General features: G+C 43.3%; 1 protein-coding gene across 1 annotated transcript; it reads right to left on the bottom strand.

Moving 5' to 3' along the window:
* Positions 1 to 1,384: 1,384 nt before the first annotated feature.
* SYNC (syncoilin, intermediate filament protein) lies at positions 1,385 to 15,544 on the bottom strand. Its single transcript, XM_006862366.1, has 4 exons — positions 15,492 to 15,544; positions 8,522 to 9,701; positions 2,620 to 2,744; positions 1,385 to 1,457 (listed from the first exon to the last, which is right to left on the bottom strand). The coding sequence occupies exons 1-4, from the start codon at positions 15,542 to 15,544 to the stop codon at positions 1,385 to 1,387; spliced, it is 1,431 nt and encodes a 476-aa protein (XP_006862428.1).
* Positions 15,545 to 16,831: the final 1,287 nt, after the last annotated feature.

Genomic DNA, 16,831 nt, shown 5'->3' with positions numbered 1-16,831 from the left:
GTAAAGATAAATGTTTTTACCTGACAGTTATACCACAGGTAGACTGTCCAGTAAGTTGAGAAGAGTGAATTGATAGTTGATATACTTGTTTTTAAAATTAAATTAATCCTGGATAAGAGTTGCTTTTTTTAGAAGTTAGTCCTTGACCACTAGTTTGGTACCATCTCCCTTTGGGTGACCTGTTTACCAGCAGGCCTGTTACTCTCCATGACTAACTGTGTAAGTGCTTACAATGGAATAAATTGCTTTTCTACAGAGCCCCATGCTGATGGGTTTTATTTAGTATATAACATTCATCAAACACCAGTCTCTGGCTTCTAGATTTCAAGTGACAGTTACTTTCCATGATCTTTGACTATCAAGAACAGAGTTAAATATAATGGGCCTAGAGCTATAAAAAAGAGCTTTACTTTCAGGAAGTGAAAGACAAAACACTGAATAAGAAGTGCTTGGATTATATTCTTTGATAAAAACATCTTTTGAAGGCTGTTGTCCAGTCCTTCCCTAAAAAAATTGACATGAACTTTCAAGAATGTCAAAGGCAGCGTGGTAGAGAGAATTTAAGGCAGAATCTTAAATTTAGGAAAGGTGTGTGAACCTTTTCCCAAAGAGATTCAAATTCCCCAGTATGTTTTCCTCTACAATCTGTTCTTGTAGGTTAGAATTAATAGATGGACTCTCAAACTTGATCACCAAGCACCATAATTGGATGAAATGCTGGTTCTTTGCCAATCACATAATTTTTTTGTTTTTTAACCAAATAAACCACTCTCTTATTTTAATAAAGGGTAAGACCTTTATGAAAATCTAAATAGCCTTGACCCTTAAGTTAAAATCTGAACTACTCTCTTTTCATGTCAGTAATGAAAATTATCTGGACATAAGAGTGAACCTTGTGAGTCAGTATAACCTTTTAGAAAACACAAACTTTGTAAAAGGATCCATTTAAAACCTAACACTCATAGCACAAAATAATTCAAATTGTAAACCTATGTAATGAAAATCAGCTGCCTTTTTGACTCCATCTGTGCCCTTTCCCATCCACCCATCCCAAAAAAGTTTTTTATTTGGGTCAACATAGGCAGGGTATATTCTTCACAACACTGCAAGGTGTGTCCGTATATTCATCCTTTACGCATTGTGCAGATGAGGACTGCTTCTGGAGGGCAGGAGGTTCATTTTCTATTCCTTAGTGCATTGGGAATCAGTACCAGCAGCCTATGAAATAGAATCCCACTGTGGATGACCAGTATTCTGCTTCCAGCCAACACCAGAATCTTTTTTAATACATCAGCCCGTATTTGTAGTTTTCACAGGACAAATTGCTTGCCAAGTCCCTGGCACTCTCTTGTCCAGAAGAACGTTATGTCCAGAGGGTACTTAGTTATCCTTTGCTTAAGAAGGTTTTGTTTTGTTTTTCTAGGTTACAGATTTGGCCATAGATTTCTAAACAGCCCCTGTAAGGGTGGGGGGATGGAAAAAGATTAAATTTATACTTTCTGCAACTTGAAATGATAAAGTATAAAGTTTATAGCAAACATCTGAAGTTAGTGTGAGCCACGTTGGGGAGGATTTATATGAAGTCTGATTTAAGGATAACTTTCCCCACTAAATATTTGAGTGCCTCTTATTTATAAGACAGTAAATGGTAACCTATGTAATTGTGATGGGCGGGATCTAGCTAAAAATGTATCTGCCCAGGTTAACTTCATACAGATACTATAATGCCTGAAATTCTGTAATTTCATTTCTTTGGATTAATCATTGCCTTTTCCCTGTTGTATTTTTTATCATATCCATACTTAACAGTTTATATTTCTTAATTACAAGCTTCTAGTCATCTTCCAAGCAAGTGTAAACACAGTAAAAGGAAATCCAAGTAAATGAGGAAAAGCATCAGTTATAATACTTTTGAATTTGTATTTAAGATGTAAGTTTCAATGGGAAGTTAAAAATAAAGTTTATGGGTATATCTATGTAGTATACAACTTGACACAAGACTTTCTTTTAATCTTAGTATCTTTTCCTAAGGTGGAATCTAGAGAACATGTGACAACATAATTGTTAAAACATTGGATTAAGGGGTCATCAACTGAGTGTTTTTTTTTTTTTATTATATTAACTGAATGTATGAAGGTGATAAATTGACTTTTTTTAAAAAGGCAAAGTGTGTATGTGGCATCAAAGTGGGAGGTTAGTCATTGCTTCTCTGAATAGTTCATTGGTCAAAAAGATGCTTTTAGATTTGCCAGCTATTCCCTAGAAATATGAACCATGCATTTTGATAACTTGTCATTAGACACACTGTTTTAGACAAAAATTTCAAAAGGCATTAGTATTAGGAAATTAGGAAAGCAGTAAAGATGCAAATACCACTCTTCTACCGCAGCAAGGATCACCTTGAGACTGTGTGTCTGTTCCACCTGTCTGAGAAGTAGGAGCCTCAGGCTGTTCCAGGCTCTTGGGTAGCATAGCCCTTTAAAAAAAGAGAGCCATTTTCCATCTGTTTATGGAAGAACACAATTTGACATCATTTCCCTTGAGTGATGTCTATCCTCTCTACCATCCCACCCCCCTCAACCAGAGTTAGATGAGATTTGGATGGCAGCAAAAACTGACTTATAAGTTGAGAGCTCTTCAGCAAGGCTGATCCTTAGTTGCTCCATCTCTTTGTTCTTCTGCTGCTGGAGTTGCACCCCACTTCTCAACTGCCTCTGTCGTTCTTCCATCTCCTCCAGCTGTTCCTGAATGAGAGGGTCAAGCACATTTCTAATGAGCTAAACAATAAAAGTATGATGTTGTATCATTAAAAAGTATCATTAAAAAGTGCTTTCTTGCATTGTTGTTATGGAGTCGGTTCCGACTCATAGGGACCCTGTACAGGATTTTCGAGGCTGTAAATCTTTACAGGAGCAGAAAGGCTCATCTTTCTCCCATGGAACAGCTGGTAGTTTCAAACTGCTGACCGTGAGGTTCACAGCCCAATTTGTAACCACTACGCTACCAGAGCTCCTTGCATATATAGCCCATATTTAATCTTCACAACAACATTGAGGCTGGTATTTTCTTTATTTGATAGATTAGGAAACAGATTCAAAGAGGTTAAATGTCTTGACAAGGTGACATTGCTTTTGAAAATGTGATGTGAAAAGACTTTAATCTGTTAAAACACCACTCTTAATGGAGTCCTGGAAAGGGTGTGCACATACTCTCACAATCCAGAAATGTTGGGAAGGATTTGGATTTCAGTTGTGGAGCATGGGTTTCATATACTTCTCCATCTATGAGAGAGCTTAAAGCCCCCTCATATATGCAAATTTGTTTCAGTTAAGATAATCCGTTTTTGATCATCGTAACACTGATGTTGGGAATAAAACTATGGAGTTTTTTTTTTTTTTTTAAGATGGGTAAATTTCTAGAAGAGTTGGACAACTAATTTTCTATCTAGAAAATACTTGGTTTTGTTTCCAAGAAAATCTGTTAATAATTGAATTTATCTGTTTATTTTTGCACAAAAAGACTATGAATTTGTTAATTAGTATTCTTAAATTGGAAAAAGAAAATGCTTTGCTCAGGAGCCTTCTGCTGAGATCAGGGTGGGATGCATTGTATACATTGTCCCTGCCTAGTATTAACGTCTGAGGGATGTTGGCGTTAGATGCTAGTTGGCATGAATCCTTGAGGAAGCAGCTGGGAGTTGTGGAGGAGAACAAACTTTTTGAAGTTCCTTCATGTATTTAAGGGTCAGTGAGTTCGCTTCAGATTTTGAGGGATAATACAGGAATCCAGTTTGTGTGCATGCTATTATTAGAAGAAGACCTAAATAATTTGTTCTCAGTTATCCTTGGTGTACTGTACCTTGGTACTGCACATCAGCTTTCCAGTGCTTGATACTCTCTGGCTGAACCTTAACTTTAATCAACTTGGTCAAAAAGGTTTTTTGTTTTGTTTTTTTTGTTTTTTTTTTGGTGCCCTGCCATGTTTTGTCACCACACACAGAGAGAGGCAGCTCACCACATGAAAGTGAACATCTATGCCCCAATTTCCCAAACCTATTATTTTGGTTAGTCATATAAGTATATGCTCGGGAAGGCTATCTGTACCCTTGGTTAGTGTTGATTAGTTCTAGACAGGTTGAAATGTTTCACTGGAATGAAAGAATTGCTATGCTAACCATGAGAACTTCCTGTCTATTCAATTCTATGTAGTACTACTAGATGGATTGTCCCCAAACATTATTTCAGAAGCTTTTTGTTTTGTTTAGCTTGATATTCAGATCCCTTTAATTTGACCTCTAACTTGAGCCTCCCTGTTCTTTCACATGAACTTTTTTTCCAGTCTGCACAAAACCGTACAGAAGCCACTGGCCACATGTGGACTATTGAGCACTTGAAATATGTATGATTAATCCCAATAGACATCTGCTATAAGTATAAAATATACAGCAGACTTCTGAAACAGCACCAAAAAATTTAAATATCTTAATTATTTTGGTAAGGTTGTTTTGTTTTTGATGGCTTAAATATAATTAAATCTCACTGGTTTCTTTTTACCTTTTTTTAATGTGATTACTAGAAAAACTAAAATGACACTTGTGGCTTACCACTTTTTTTTTTTTTTTTTTTACTGGATGGTACTACTCTAACCTGTCCAACTTACAGATCTGAGTTTGCTCCTGCCACTTCTCTCACCCAGACAGCCTGCCCTTGGTTTTCTGCCCACCTCCAACCACATCCTACCCATCATTCAAGGGCCAGTGCATGTTAGTCTTCAGTGTCTCCCAGTACAAAATCATGCCTTCCTTTCATCTTAGCACTTCTTATTGGCAATATTCCTAGTTTTCGTTTCCTACTTGAATACTGCGTAGGCCAGAGACAAAAAGTAGCAGTCTCCACTCTTGAGCAAGGGAAACAAAGCAATGATATGGTATGATAAGTGCTTAAGTGTCATTGAGTTGGTTCCAACTTGGCGACTGTATAGGAACAGCTGGTGGGTTTGAACTGCTGACCTTGTGGTTAAAACTCCAGTGATGAGTTAAGTGTCATTGAATCAATTCTGACTCATAGTGACCTTGTATAGGGTTTCCAAGGCTATAACTCTTTACAGGAGCACAAAGTCTCTTTCTCCTGCAGAACAGCTGGTAGTTTCAAACTGCTGACCCTGCAGTTAGCAGCCCAACTCAACAACCACTACACCAGAGCCTTCTTAGTGAGTTGTTAAGTGCCGTCGAGTCAGTTCTGACCCATAGCAACCCTGTCTAGGGTTTCAAGCTAGTGAGCTTGAAACACCAACTTTGGGCTTCAAATCAAATTTGCAGTCCAGTGCATTAGCCCACAGCGCCACACCAGGAGTAGGAGTTAGTTTTAAATTGGAGAGGGGAGACGAGGAGGGAATGAGTTCTGGTCAAATGTATAGACATAGAATTAGGAAAAGTGGCTCATTTGAACTGCAGGTTACATGGACGCCATACTACCATTAAACTACCCATTCAAGTGCCTGGATCTAAGCAGTCAGGCCTGATTAGTATTTGAATGGGAGAACTGCAGGTAATTGGGACAGCTAGAGCAAGAGCAGCTGTGAGGAGGTGAAGGGAGAAGACAGTTGGCATCTGCTCCATTTGATTGCTATTTGTCCTTCTATTCATACTTAGGAGTCCTGGTGTGGCACTGTTGGTTAATGCGCTGGACTGCAAAGTCCGTTTGAACCATAAGGTTCACCAGCTGCTCCTCAGAAACCCTATACAGGATCACTATGGGTAGGAATTGACTCAGCAGTATTTATTTAAAAACAGCATTCATATCTAACTTCCCATCATAGACCCCAAGTTGTTAGGATGTTCTTTGCCCTACACAAAATGCTTGTTGATTCAGATAGCATATTCCCCACTTAACTAGCATCAGGAATCTACCCATCTCAAGCTAAAAATCTTAGGGTCATTCTCAAAGAAATCCCTCAATTCACTGTAACCAGTCACCAAAAAGGATCTCTGATAGCATAGTGGTTACGAGTGGAGCTATTAACCCCACGATCAGCAGTTTGAAACTACCAGCTGTTTTGCGGGAGAAAGATGAGGCTTTCTGCTCCTATAAAGATTTACAGCCTCGGAAACCCTATGCAGGGTTACTGTGAATCGGAAATGACTCCATGACACCACCAGTCACCAAAACCCCTACTGGTTTTACCTCAGAAATCATGCATAATCTTTTCCTCAAGATCTATGTGATTTTTCCAGGCTCTCAATCCACCTACATCACCATCTAAATAATGCCAGGTTCCACTCTAAGTGTAAGTACTAACTTGATTCCTTGCAACAGCCCTATGAGGGGATAATGTTATTCATCCCATCTTACATGTAAGGAAACTGAACCAATTTCATTGATTCTAGGATAGCTTTCACATTTTTAACATCTCCAAATTAGGGTGCATCTTAAAACCAACAATAGCTTAGATTGTAAATAAAAACATGTTCCTTTTATCTGGTATCCTTTTAGACTGCAAACTGAGGGCAGGAACCCCAACTTTCTCATCTCTGTTTTGTCAACACTTAGCTCACTGCTTGGCACAAAGTAAGTAGGCTGTTAGAATATTCTCTTGGTGATTGAATGATGATGGTGAAGAAAGGCAAAGTTTGCAAATGGTAAGAGTGGCGCACAGCCTAAAGATTATAGGGGCACCATTGACAGATACCATAGGTGACCTTTGGCAAACCTTTTTCAATATGGAACTCGATCTTTCAGACCTTGATTCCTACCTTAATTATGGTATACAGCAATAGGATAAGTTCATATCAAGACTTTCATACAACAATCTTTGGACTAAAACCCAGTATACTGGTGAAAATCATTAGGGGAAGTAATAATTTTCAAACTTCTCTGGTATTATATCAGAAGACACTAACCCCAGAGAATTCCTTGTTTATGCCACCACCATCCTAGTTAGCAATCCCTGATACCTCAACATCCTCTTACCTCCCTGCCCTGTTCATTCAATTGCCAAATTGCTTTTTCTGCGATTATATTCTTCCTTTTCTATTCCCACTGCCATCACTGTAACTCTTAGCTACAGTTTTCTCTAATCAAAGTTTGAGCTCCCTAGTTTCCCTAATTTTACAGTTTCTCCCCTTCCACATGCAACCAAGTTAATTTTCTGAACATGCTTTGTAATGATCCTTCCAGGAGACCTGTGTATCTGGTTCCCCTATCTCTAAATGCCCTGATCTGCACTGTCCAAGAAGTCACTACAAGTGGTTGTTGGTAGCACTTGAAATTGTTGCTGTCCATATACAGATAAGCTGCAAATGTAAAATACCAGATTTCAGAGTTAGTGAAAAAAGAGTGTAAAATAGGTAATAACTTTGGTTTAACTCATGGCTAAAAATAATCCTGATTTTTCCAAGCATACTTTTAATCCTTCTGATTTTTCAAACATACTCTTACCAATACCGCTCTTGAATCACATACTGCCTTCTACTTTGAGTTATTAAGACAATGTCTATTTGAATATGAGCTCTTTGGGACAGCATTTACTAAATAAACCCATAAGCAGTCAATTTAAGTTTATCCAGAGGAACTTATTTCAATTGACAAAAAATACTGTTCTAAAAAGCGCATACTGTAATTTTACAGCATCCAGCAGCATAAATTCAACTCAGCACTTAACTGAGCTATAGGTTGCAGAGAATGACATAAATAAAACATATCCCTACCTACTGAAAGCTCACAGTCTGTAGGCGAGGCAGATGTGACTTTTTGCATTTAATATTTTTAGTTACCCTTCTAAAAAGGGATTAAAACTGGCTCACACTTAATCAGAAATACCTTGAATACAAGGGAGATGATGGAAAATATACAAATATGATTAATAAGGAATATAAATTTCATTCCAATTTTAAGACTGGAAAAACTTACAAGTCAGATAGATGGGACTCAAGGATGAGTATGGGTGGAGAGTGACTGAACTCATTTTATCTAGTCTCATCCTTTCCTTTTTATAAGCTCAAGTGTGATTTGGTCAGAATTGGAATATTCTGCCATGGAATAAGGATGGCAATATTGGGTCAGTCAGACTAAGGTTCAAATTATTCCAACTCACTGAGCCTCAGTTTACTTATCGCTAGAAAATGGAGTCCTGGTGTAGCGTCATAGGATAAGCACTTGACCTCAAGGTCAGTTTGGGCCACAAGGTTGGCGGTTCAAACTCACTAGCTACTCCTTGGAAACCCTGTACAGGTTGCTATGAGTCAGAACCGACTTGACGGCACTTAACAGAAAATGATACTGCTTGGTTTGCAGGATTAATGTGGGGATCAAATGAGACAATAGGTGTGAAAGTGCTGTGTAAAATAATGCAGATAAATTTCAACCCTTAGCACAGGCATGAATGAAAGATATGACTGAATGGCCCCAAAGAACAAATTCTTCCTACATTTAATAGTTCCCTTCAGTTCCAAAGACACCTGACTAAGCACTTTTCCTTTCCCCAAATTAAAGACCAGATTTCCTTTCACATCCACTGGGCCTACCCTGTACTGCTGCACCTCCTCATCTCGTTTTTGCCTCACAAGTGTCATCTGGTCCTCCAGATTCCTGTTTTGCAGGTGGAGCTGCTGGGCCTCCGCTTGCAGGGGTCGCAGAGCCTCCTTCATTTCCTGGATCTCAGCCTGGGTTTTCTGTAAAGCTTTGGCCCCAGCTTCTTTCCTCTCCAGGAGTCGAAGCAGTTGAGGCTCATACTCTTCCTCCAGGTCCTGACGGCTTTCTGCCATGAGGTTCTCAAACTGGGCAGAGAGCCGTCGGCTCTCTTGGAGAAAGTGCCCGTCCCTTTGGCTCAGGGGTGCTTCTAGTTGTTGTTGCAACTGCTCCTTCTGCTTCTGATAGGCATCCTTGGTCTGGGCCAGCTCTTCTGCAAGCTGGGATGCCCGTGTAGTCAGTGCTTCCCGGAAATCAGCAAACTGGGCCACGTCCTGCCGGTGGCACTCCAGCTGGTATTGGTAGGCCACACAATCCTTTGTTACCTTGAATAGCTTCTGCTTAACCAGCCGGATCTCCTCCCTCAGCCCATCCCGCTCCAGCTCTGCTTGGGCGTGTAGTTTGTAGGCAGCCAGGATGTCCTGATGGACTTGCTGTACCTCCTGTAAGGCTGGTTCCCGGAGCAACACAAGTTCATGGATGAGCTGATCCCTCTCCTCTTCCAGCTGGGCCACAGCTTGGACACACTCCTGGAAACGCACCTCTAGCAATTCCAGGTCCTCTATGCTCAGGGCCTCCTCTGTGCTAGGGTTGGGTTCAGCTCTGAGGCTCACCTCAGGATTAGAGTTCTCCTCCTCTGTGACCGATTCACCCACATTTTCAATCTGCTCTGGAGTTATATCCTTTGCTGACTTGGGCTCTTCCACAAACTTTTTCTCATCTGGCTTCCCAATCTGTTCCACACACAGTATCTCTTCTAGCTTCATGGGCTCTTCTGTGTACAGTGCCTCATCTGGTTGTGCTGTTTCCTCAATGTACAATGTCTCCTCTGGCTTCTTGATCTCTTCCACAAACAATGTCTCATCAAAGTCTCCTGGGTCTCCCAGGTAGAGAATGTCCTCTAAGTTCACTTTTCCCTCCAAACATAGAGTTGCCTCTGGGTCCAAGGTCTCTGCCTCATTCAAGGATACAGCATTCTCTTCCTGAAGAGGAGACTTGGCCTCCGATTTTGTTTCCCTGCAAGAGAAGTAATATTAAATGAGAGGACAACCACAAACCCTGGATAGTTCATAATTAGACTCACGACACCTCAGGTTCTCAGATCTCAGAGGTCACTAGTGTGCTCCTCATGTTCCCTTGACACAGTCCACTGCTTAGATCCCCTGACAACATCCCCACAGTGTCACTGACAGCTTGTTAGGTGCCATCGAGTCGGTACTGGCTCATAGCAAACCTATGCACAACAGAACAGAACACTGCCTGGTCCTGGGCTAGTCCTTGCTTATATACCTTCAAAGACAGGAGACTCATACCTGAGCTACCACTATTGGTCCTCAGTCTAAGAAAATTCTAATGTTGAGAGAAGATCTGTCATTTTCACCTGTTGGACATGATTCTTCCTTCAAAATCAGATAAACGAATCTCATCTCCATGTATGTTCTTCAAACACTTCAAGGTAATTATCTTGTTTTTTTAATTACTCCATACATGCCAAGGTTTCTAGTGCGTCTTCATTTGGGCCACTTCTTTTTGACTAGGTTCCAGATTGTCACTGCTCCTCAGGGATGGGTTCTGAGCAGTGAAGTCCCTGATAAAGCCAATATTCCCTTTGCATATAGTGCAGCTCCAGCACACACTTGACAAATGTTAACTTTGATTAAAATCCTTAAAGTGTTTTCACACCAAGTGCTTTTAAGTCACATCTTTTGTGCCTGTAAAGCTCCATGTTGTTAAAATTGGCTCATCTTTCTAGCCAATCAAAGGCACTTTGAATTCAGACCCTGTAATTCCAACTAATGAATTTCCTAACACAGTTGTCATCTGCCAGCCTACTAAACTCTATTGGAAGATGCTCTCCTGTTTTGTTGGCCAAGATCCTTCAGTCTTATTTCCAATGTATTGTATCTACCTTTGATCTCTGAGCAATTCTTTGAATGTATAAAATACTATGGGGGAAAAATTGGACTTATAAAGGGCTTACTATGTGCCAGCTCTATTCTAAATTATTTACACATATCAACTCACTCAATGCTCTTAACAATTCTATGAGGTAGTATTAGCCTCATTTTACAAATTGGGAAACTGAGACTAGGTGAGATTATGTAATTTGCTCAAGGAAACTATGATAGTGTACACCAGTTACAAAACAGACTAAGTTTTGAGTATTGCTTTTAAGAACTTTTTTGAAATACAAAGTATAAATGAAAAGCCCATGTAGCAAAGAATATATCTGTCTTTAAAAGGTCTGCTGTGTCCAGGTTTTAAGGTTCATCTAACTCCCAAGTCCCAATTTATTTTTATTCTAAAATATTAATCCCATACTATAAGCACTAGAAGAAGACCTCCAATGAGATGGATTGGCCAGGTGGCAGCATTGATGGACTCAAGTGTGGTAACAGTAGTGAGGTTAGCCCAGGATCGGACATTGTTTCGTTCTGCTGTGCATAAGGTCACTATGAGTTGGTGCCAACTCGATGGCACCTAACAACAACAACAAATAAGCACTAGACTGAACCACAACATCTATAGTTCGAGCCCACTAGCCACTCCATTGGATGAGGCTTCTTGCTCCCACAAAAATTTTTAAAGCCTCAAACCCTATCCAGGGTTGCTATGCGTCAGAACTGACTTGGCGGCACTTAACAACATCCTGTAGTACCTTGAGAATTCCTCACTTTCCCTTCTGTATTACATGTTGGCCCTCCAGAAACCTAACAGTGAGGCTTCACAACAGGTCTCAGACATCACTGGCCTCATTTGACCCGGCAGCTATACCAAAACAACCCAACAGCCATCTCATCCATTTATGTTATTTAACCAGAGAGGAACTGATTTTTAGCTGTCATTTCCTGATGTCACTTGGCACTTTAAACTCAACTGCCAAATTATCCCAAATTAGCTTTTTGTCCAAGCTGGCTCCAGCTATATTCTCCAGTTCAGAGAGACACTACTCCAAGTTAACCAGGCAAGAAATCTTTTGACAGCCCCTCTCTCCTCTAGCCAATTTCCTAACAATTGACCTTTCTATCTCAGGAAGTTTCCAATCTCCATCCCCCTCTTCTCTGTTCCACAGCCAGGGCCCTAGTCCAAGTTGTCATGTCGTACCTGCACTTTTGTTCCAGCCTTCTAACAGGTCTCCCTGCCTCTAGTCTCCTTCCTTCTCCCCATCCCAACGTATTCTGTACAGTTCCATGGTTAGCCTGCTAACTTTTGCCATCTGACTCATAGAGAACCCACCATGTGTTGCAGAACAGAGTGATTCCATAGGGTTTTCTTGGCTGTAAATGTTTACAAAACAGATGACCAAATCTTTCATCTGTGGCCTCATGGGTGGGTTCAAACCACTAACCTTTAGGTTAGTTATTATTGTCGAGTTGGTACCGACACATAGTGATCTCTTATGCACACCAGAACTAAATAATGCTCGATCCTGGGTTGCCACGCTTGAGCCCATTGATGCTGCCACTTTGCCAATCCGTCTCGCTGGGGGTCTTCTTCTTTTTCTCTGACCCTCTACCTTACCAAACACGATATCCTTCTCCAGCATTTGGTCCCTCCTGACAATACGTCCTAAGTATATTAGAGACGAAGTTTGGCCATCCTGGCCTCCAAGGAGCACTCTGGCTGCACTTCTTCCAATGCAGACCTGTTTGTTCTTTTGGCAGCCCATGGTACTTTCAACAGTCTCCAACACCATAACTCAAAAACATCAATTTTTCTACAGTCTTCCTTATTCACTGTCCAACTTTCGTATGCATATGAGGTTACTGAAAATACCATGGCTTGGGTCAGGTGCAAGCTTCAAGCTGACATATTTGCTCTTCAACACTTTAAAAAGGTCCTGTGCAGCAGATTTGCCTGATGCAATACGTCGTTTGATTTCTTGACTGCTGCTTCCGTGAGTGTTGATAGTTGATCCAAGAAGAATGAAGTCCTTGACAACTTCAATCTTTTCTCCGTTGATAAGAATGTTGTTTATTGGTCCAGTGGTGAGGAGGAGTTTTGTTTTAGGGCAAACCATTTGTGCCATCCAAGACCTTACAGTATGAAGCTAATCATGTTGCTCTTTGCCTACAAATAACTAAACTGCTTAGCCAAGATTCAAAACTCTTAAAGTTGTAGCCATGGCCCACTTTTTTAGTTTCATCTTACATCACTAGCTACGATCCACCTACTACTTGACATGCATTAACTTTTTACATCTTTCACTCTAGTCCACATGTCTGAGTGTTTCAGCTAATCAGTGCAGCTCTTTTATGCCACCTGACAGTACCTGGGGAGGTAGAACCCCCAGTGCCCAGCTAGCAGACCCACCCAGTACTCAATAGAATCCCTGCTTTCCTAGCAGACAGCACTCCTCTTTGGAGTGACTTCCTGTGCTCAAGGCATGCTTTCTAAGCATTTAACGTGAACAATCATTTATATAGCAAAAAACCACACCAGTTGCTGTCAAATTGATTCCAACTCATGGAAAACCCATGTTTCAGAGTAGCACTGTGCTCCAAAGCAGTGACCTTTCAGAAGAAGACCCTCAAACCTTTCTTCTGAGGGTCTTTAGATAGATTTGAACTGCTGACTGTTTGGTTAGTAATCAAGTGCTTAGCTGTTTGTGCCACCCAGAGAGTCCATCATTTATAGAATATTTATTACCCATCTCTTTTATAGATAAGACCAAAGCACAGCTTAAAGATTGAAGGCTCAACAACTTATAAGTGGTAGAGCCAGAACAAGGCTGGTAGTCCCACTCTAAAGATTGCTGTTAAGTTCTGTGGAGTCGATTCTGACTCACAGCGACACTGTATAGGGTTTCCAAGGAGCAGCTGGTGAGCTTGAACTACCTGATGGAGCGGAGCAACCTATCAGTGCTTGTCCTCTAGAGTAAGCATGTGGGTCAAGGGGTAAAATAACTACGACATGTGTGACAGCACTCAACACCTCCCAACATGGATGAACCTGGAGGATGTTACACAGAGTGAAATTAGTCCATCACAAAAGGACAAATATTGCATGAGATCACTGTTGTAAAAAAGTTAAAAGATTTTCTTACTAAGTCAAACATTCTATGGTGGTTACAGGGCAAGTAGGGGGTCAGGGAGTGGGAAAAACAAAGTGAATAGAGGTCAATATTGTTAATATTTATTATCTAGTTTCCTAACAAATCCCTGGTGGTCAGTGGATTAAGCATTGAGTTGCTAACAGAAAAGTTGGCAGTTTGAACCCACCAGCTACTCCAAGGGAGAAAAATGTGGCAGTCTGCTTCTCTAAAGATTTACAGTCTCAGAAACCCTATAAAGCAGTTCTGTCTTATAGGGTCACTTCACTATAAGTGGACACCAGTGGGTTAACAAATCCCCAGTTATCCTTCAAGCTCCCTCTGAGTTCTCAGGGCATTTTGTATTCAGCTTGACTTCCAGTGCTTTCTGTTAGAGATGTGCATTGGGGGGACTCTCCTGATGGTGAATTTCCTAAGGACAATTGTATTCTCATTCTGCACAGTATCCCAGGGTAGGCCTCTTTAGAAGGCAAGCAGGCAAAAACTGACTGAAATCCAAGGAGGAAACGTGCCCAAGGTCAAGTGGCAAAGCTGGAAGTAGAACCCAGGCCTCCTGACTTCCAGGCAGTGCTGTTATCACACATGACTGTTGCCTCAGTTACCACCCACAGTGCCAGGTCCTCTGCCCTCACATAGCCCTCTAAGGAGCTGGGAAAGAAGCCTAGGGGAGAGGAGTCCTGGTGTGGATAAACACTGGACTGCTAACCACATGGTTGGCAGTTCAAATCCACCAGCCACTCCAGGGAAACTCTATCCAGGATTGCTATGAGTAGAATCACTGAATCCACCACACAGCATTTAACAACAACAGGGGACAGGGAGTGAGCTCAGCTGGGCCCCTGACCTCAGATTCCCTTGGTCCCCAGCAGGTGTGCCTGCACCATTCTGTTCCTGTCCCTGGCATACTCTTACAGATTCCCACCCTGTTCATCAGGGTTACGGCTCCATGTGTACCTGTTTGCATGTACGACAGGACAGTTCCCCGGTGAGCTTCTGTGTGTAAGGCTGTGTGCTCAGCCTTGTGTGTGACTGTGAAGGATCCTGTATGTGTGTGGGGTGTGTGTGTGTGTGTGTATTTATATCTGCCTCTTAGTTCAGAGTCCCAGGGCCACACAGTCTGAGTAGGGGTCACAATATTCCCCACAAACCCCTCTGCCACAGGTCCCTTCCCTCTGACCAGCAGTAAGCCGACAGTTGATGGATGGAGAAGGCCTCCCCTGCAGAGCCCCTGCCCAGCCAGAGCCCCAGTCTTGGACAGCAGTCCTCCCCTCTGACCATTTTGAGCCCTGGCAGGAGAAAGCAAGCTGTGCGTGAACAGACTCTTAACTTCAAGCTGGCCCAGACCCAACCTTGCACCAAGTGGCTTCCCACAGCTGAATTCAGCCACCAGAGATCTCCATTCCAGTTGATATTTTGGGAGAGAAAGAACAGAAAATGAGATTGTCTTAGGACATTATGTGCCGAATAGCATTTGTCTGAATAGTTGATGTCCACTGGCCAGACAGGGTTAATTTTCACACAGTCCAGGGGAAGGGAAGAGTTTTATAGAAATTAAGACTAATTGAGATACCAGGACCCTGACTTAGATACTCCCATTTGCCGGTCACTGAGATGACTCTGTCCCTTGCCCCTTGTCCAGCCCTGCTGGACCACTACCCACTGGCCAGGCACTAGATAGTCACGCGAGGGGGAAGGGAATCCGTCCAGCGCCCCCTCCCCAAAAGGGCGGTGGCATGGGCTCTGAATGGTCCTACCTCGAGATCTCAGAGGCGCCGTCCCCGCCGCACCGGGGCTCCGGGCTGGCCATGGCTGCGCGACCCAGGGCTCGGCGGCTGCGTTATTAATAGACGGCCCCACGGGCCGCTCGCTCCGGCGCCAGCCCGCCGCACTGTCAGCTGCAGCCGACACCGGATCCCGGCCGCCGGAGCCGGGCGCACCCACTTGGCCCTGGCTCCAGCGGGGGTGGCAGGGAGGGAGCCGGCCCCGCGGCCCGGGGGGCGGGGAGAGGCCGCCCATCCCAGAACCAGCCCGAGTGGGGGTGGGGGCAGTCTAACGGCCTTTCCAAAACCATCCAGCCCTGAGATCTTCCCGAACCTTCTTTCTCTCCGCCCTTCCCGACCGAGGATCCCGGCATGGGATGGGAGTGGTGGGGGGCAGGGGAAATTTTGCAGCCCCAGCAAAGCCCCTTCCTTTGTCTGGCCGCCCGTAGCAACAGAATTTGGGGGACCAAGAAGGACCGAACACCCTAGCCTGCAATTGTTCCGGAATGTCCGCCCCAGCGCGACGGCCCTCCGATCCCCACCCGCGTTGCGGGGAGAGCGCGCCAGAAGCCACCCTCCGCTCCCGGGGCACAGCGGCCGCAGCTGTCGTGAAGGGGTGGGACGGGGTGGGGCAGGGCGTGCGCTGGGAGGAGGGTACACTGCCACATCCCATGCGTTCCGGGGACAGTCTGGGGCCAGGGTGCTTGGGGGCCTGTGGCGGGGGTTAGGTCAGGGCGGTGGGAGGACTGCCTGGGAGGGATTTAAGTCAGTAAGGTTGAGTCCATATTTAACTTTCCACCACCACCACCTCCTTCAGCGGTTTCCCCTTGCTCCACCTGTCACCCCTACCCATCCCTCCCCCAGGGCCTCAGCCCATCAATGTCAAGATGAGACTGTCACAGTGAAGTCGTCCAACGCAGGAGAGGAACTACTGGACTCCTTCCCCCGCTAGCCTGAGCTTTCTCCCTTCTGATTCCTTTTTTCCAGTTGACTCAACCACAGAAGAAAGCGGTGCATTGTAACAAGCTGGAGGGACCAGAGTGGTTCCGATGATTCCTGTAATCCGAGTCCTTGAGCTCTTGGGTAGGGAGGGTAGTAGCGTGACTGGGTTCTATGTGCTGGGTGGGCCTTGTGTGTTGTGAGCCATGTGCCTACAGTGGGTTACATGATCATGGCTGTGTCTGTATACGGTCATGACAGTGGGTTTGGTATGAGAAGGGGGAAATGAGTGGGGTTGTGTGATAATTGGGGGACTATGTTTGTGTGTGAGCAAATGTGTATGTGATTATGTGAGTGTGTGTGTGTGGTTGTGATTGTTGTGACCATGTTTGGGC

Source organism: Chrysochloris asiatica, unplaced genomic scaffold (genome assembly GCF_000296735.1).
Source record: "Chrysochloris asiatica unplaced genomic scaffold, ChrAsi1.0 scaffold00047, whole genome shotgun sequence".
Taxonomy (NCBI): domain Eukaryota; kingdom Metazoa; phylum Chordata; class Mammalia; order Afrosoricida; family Chrysochloridae; genus Chrysochloris; species Chrysochloris asiatica.
Note: the sequence above shows the minus strand (reverse complement) of the source record. Positions and strands in the feature narration are given on the sequence as shown.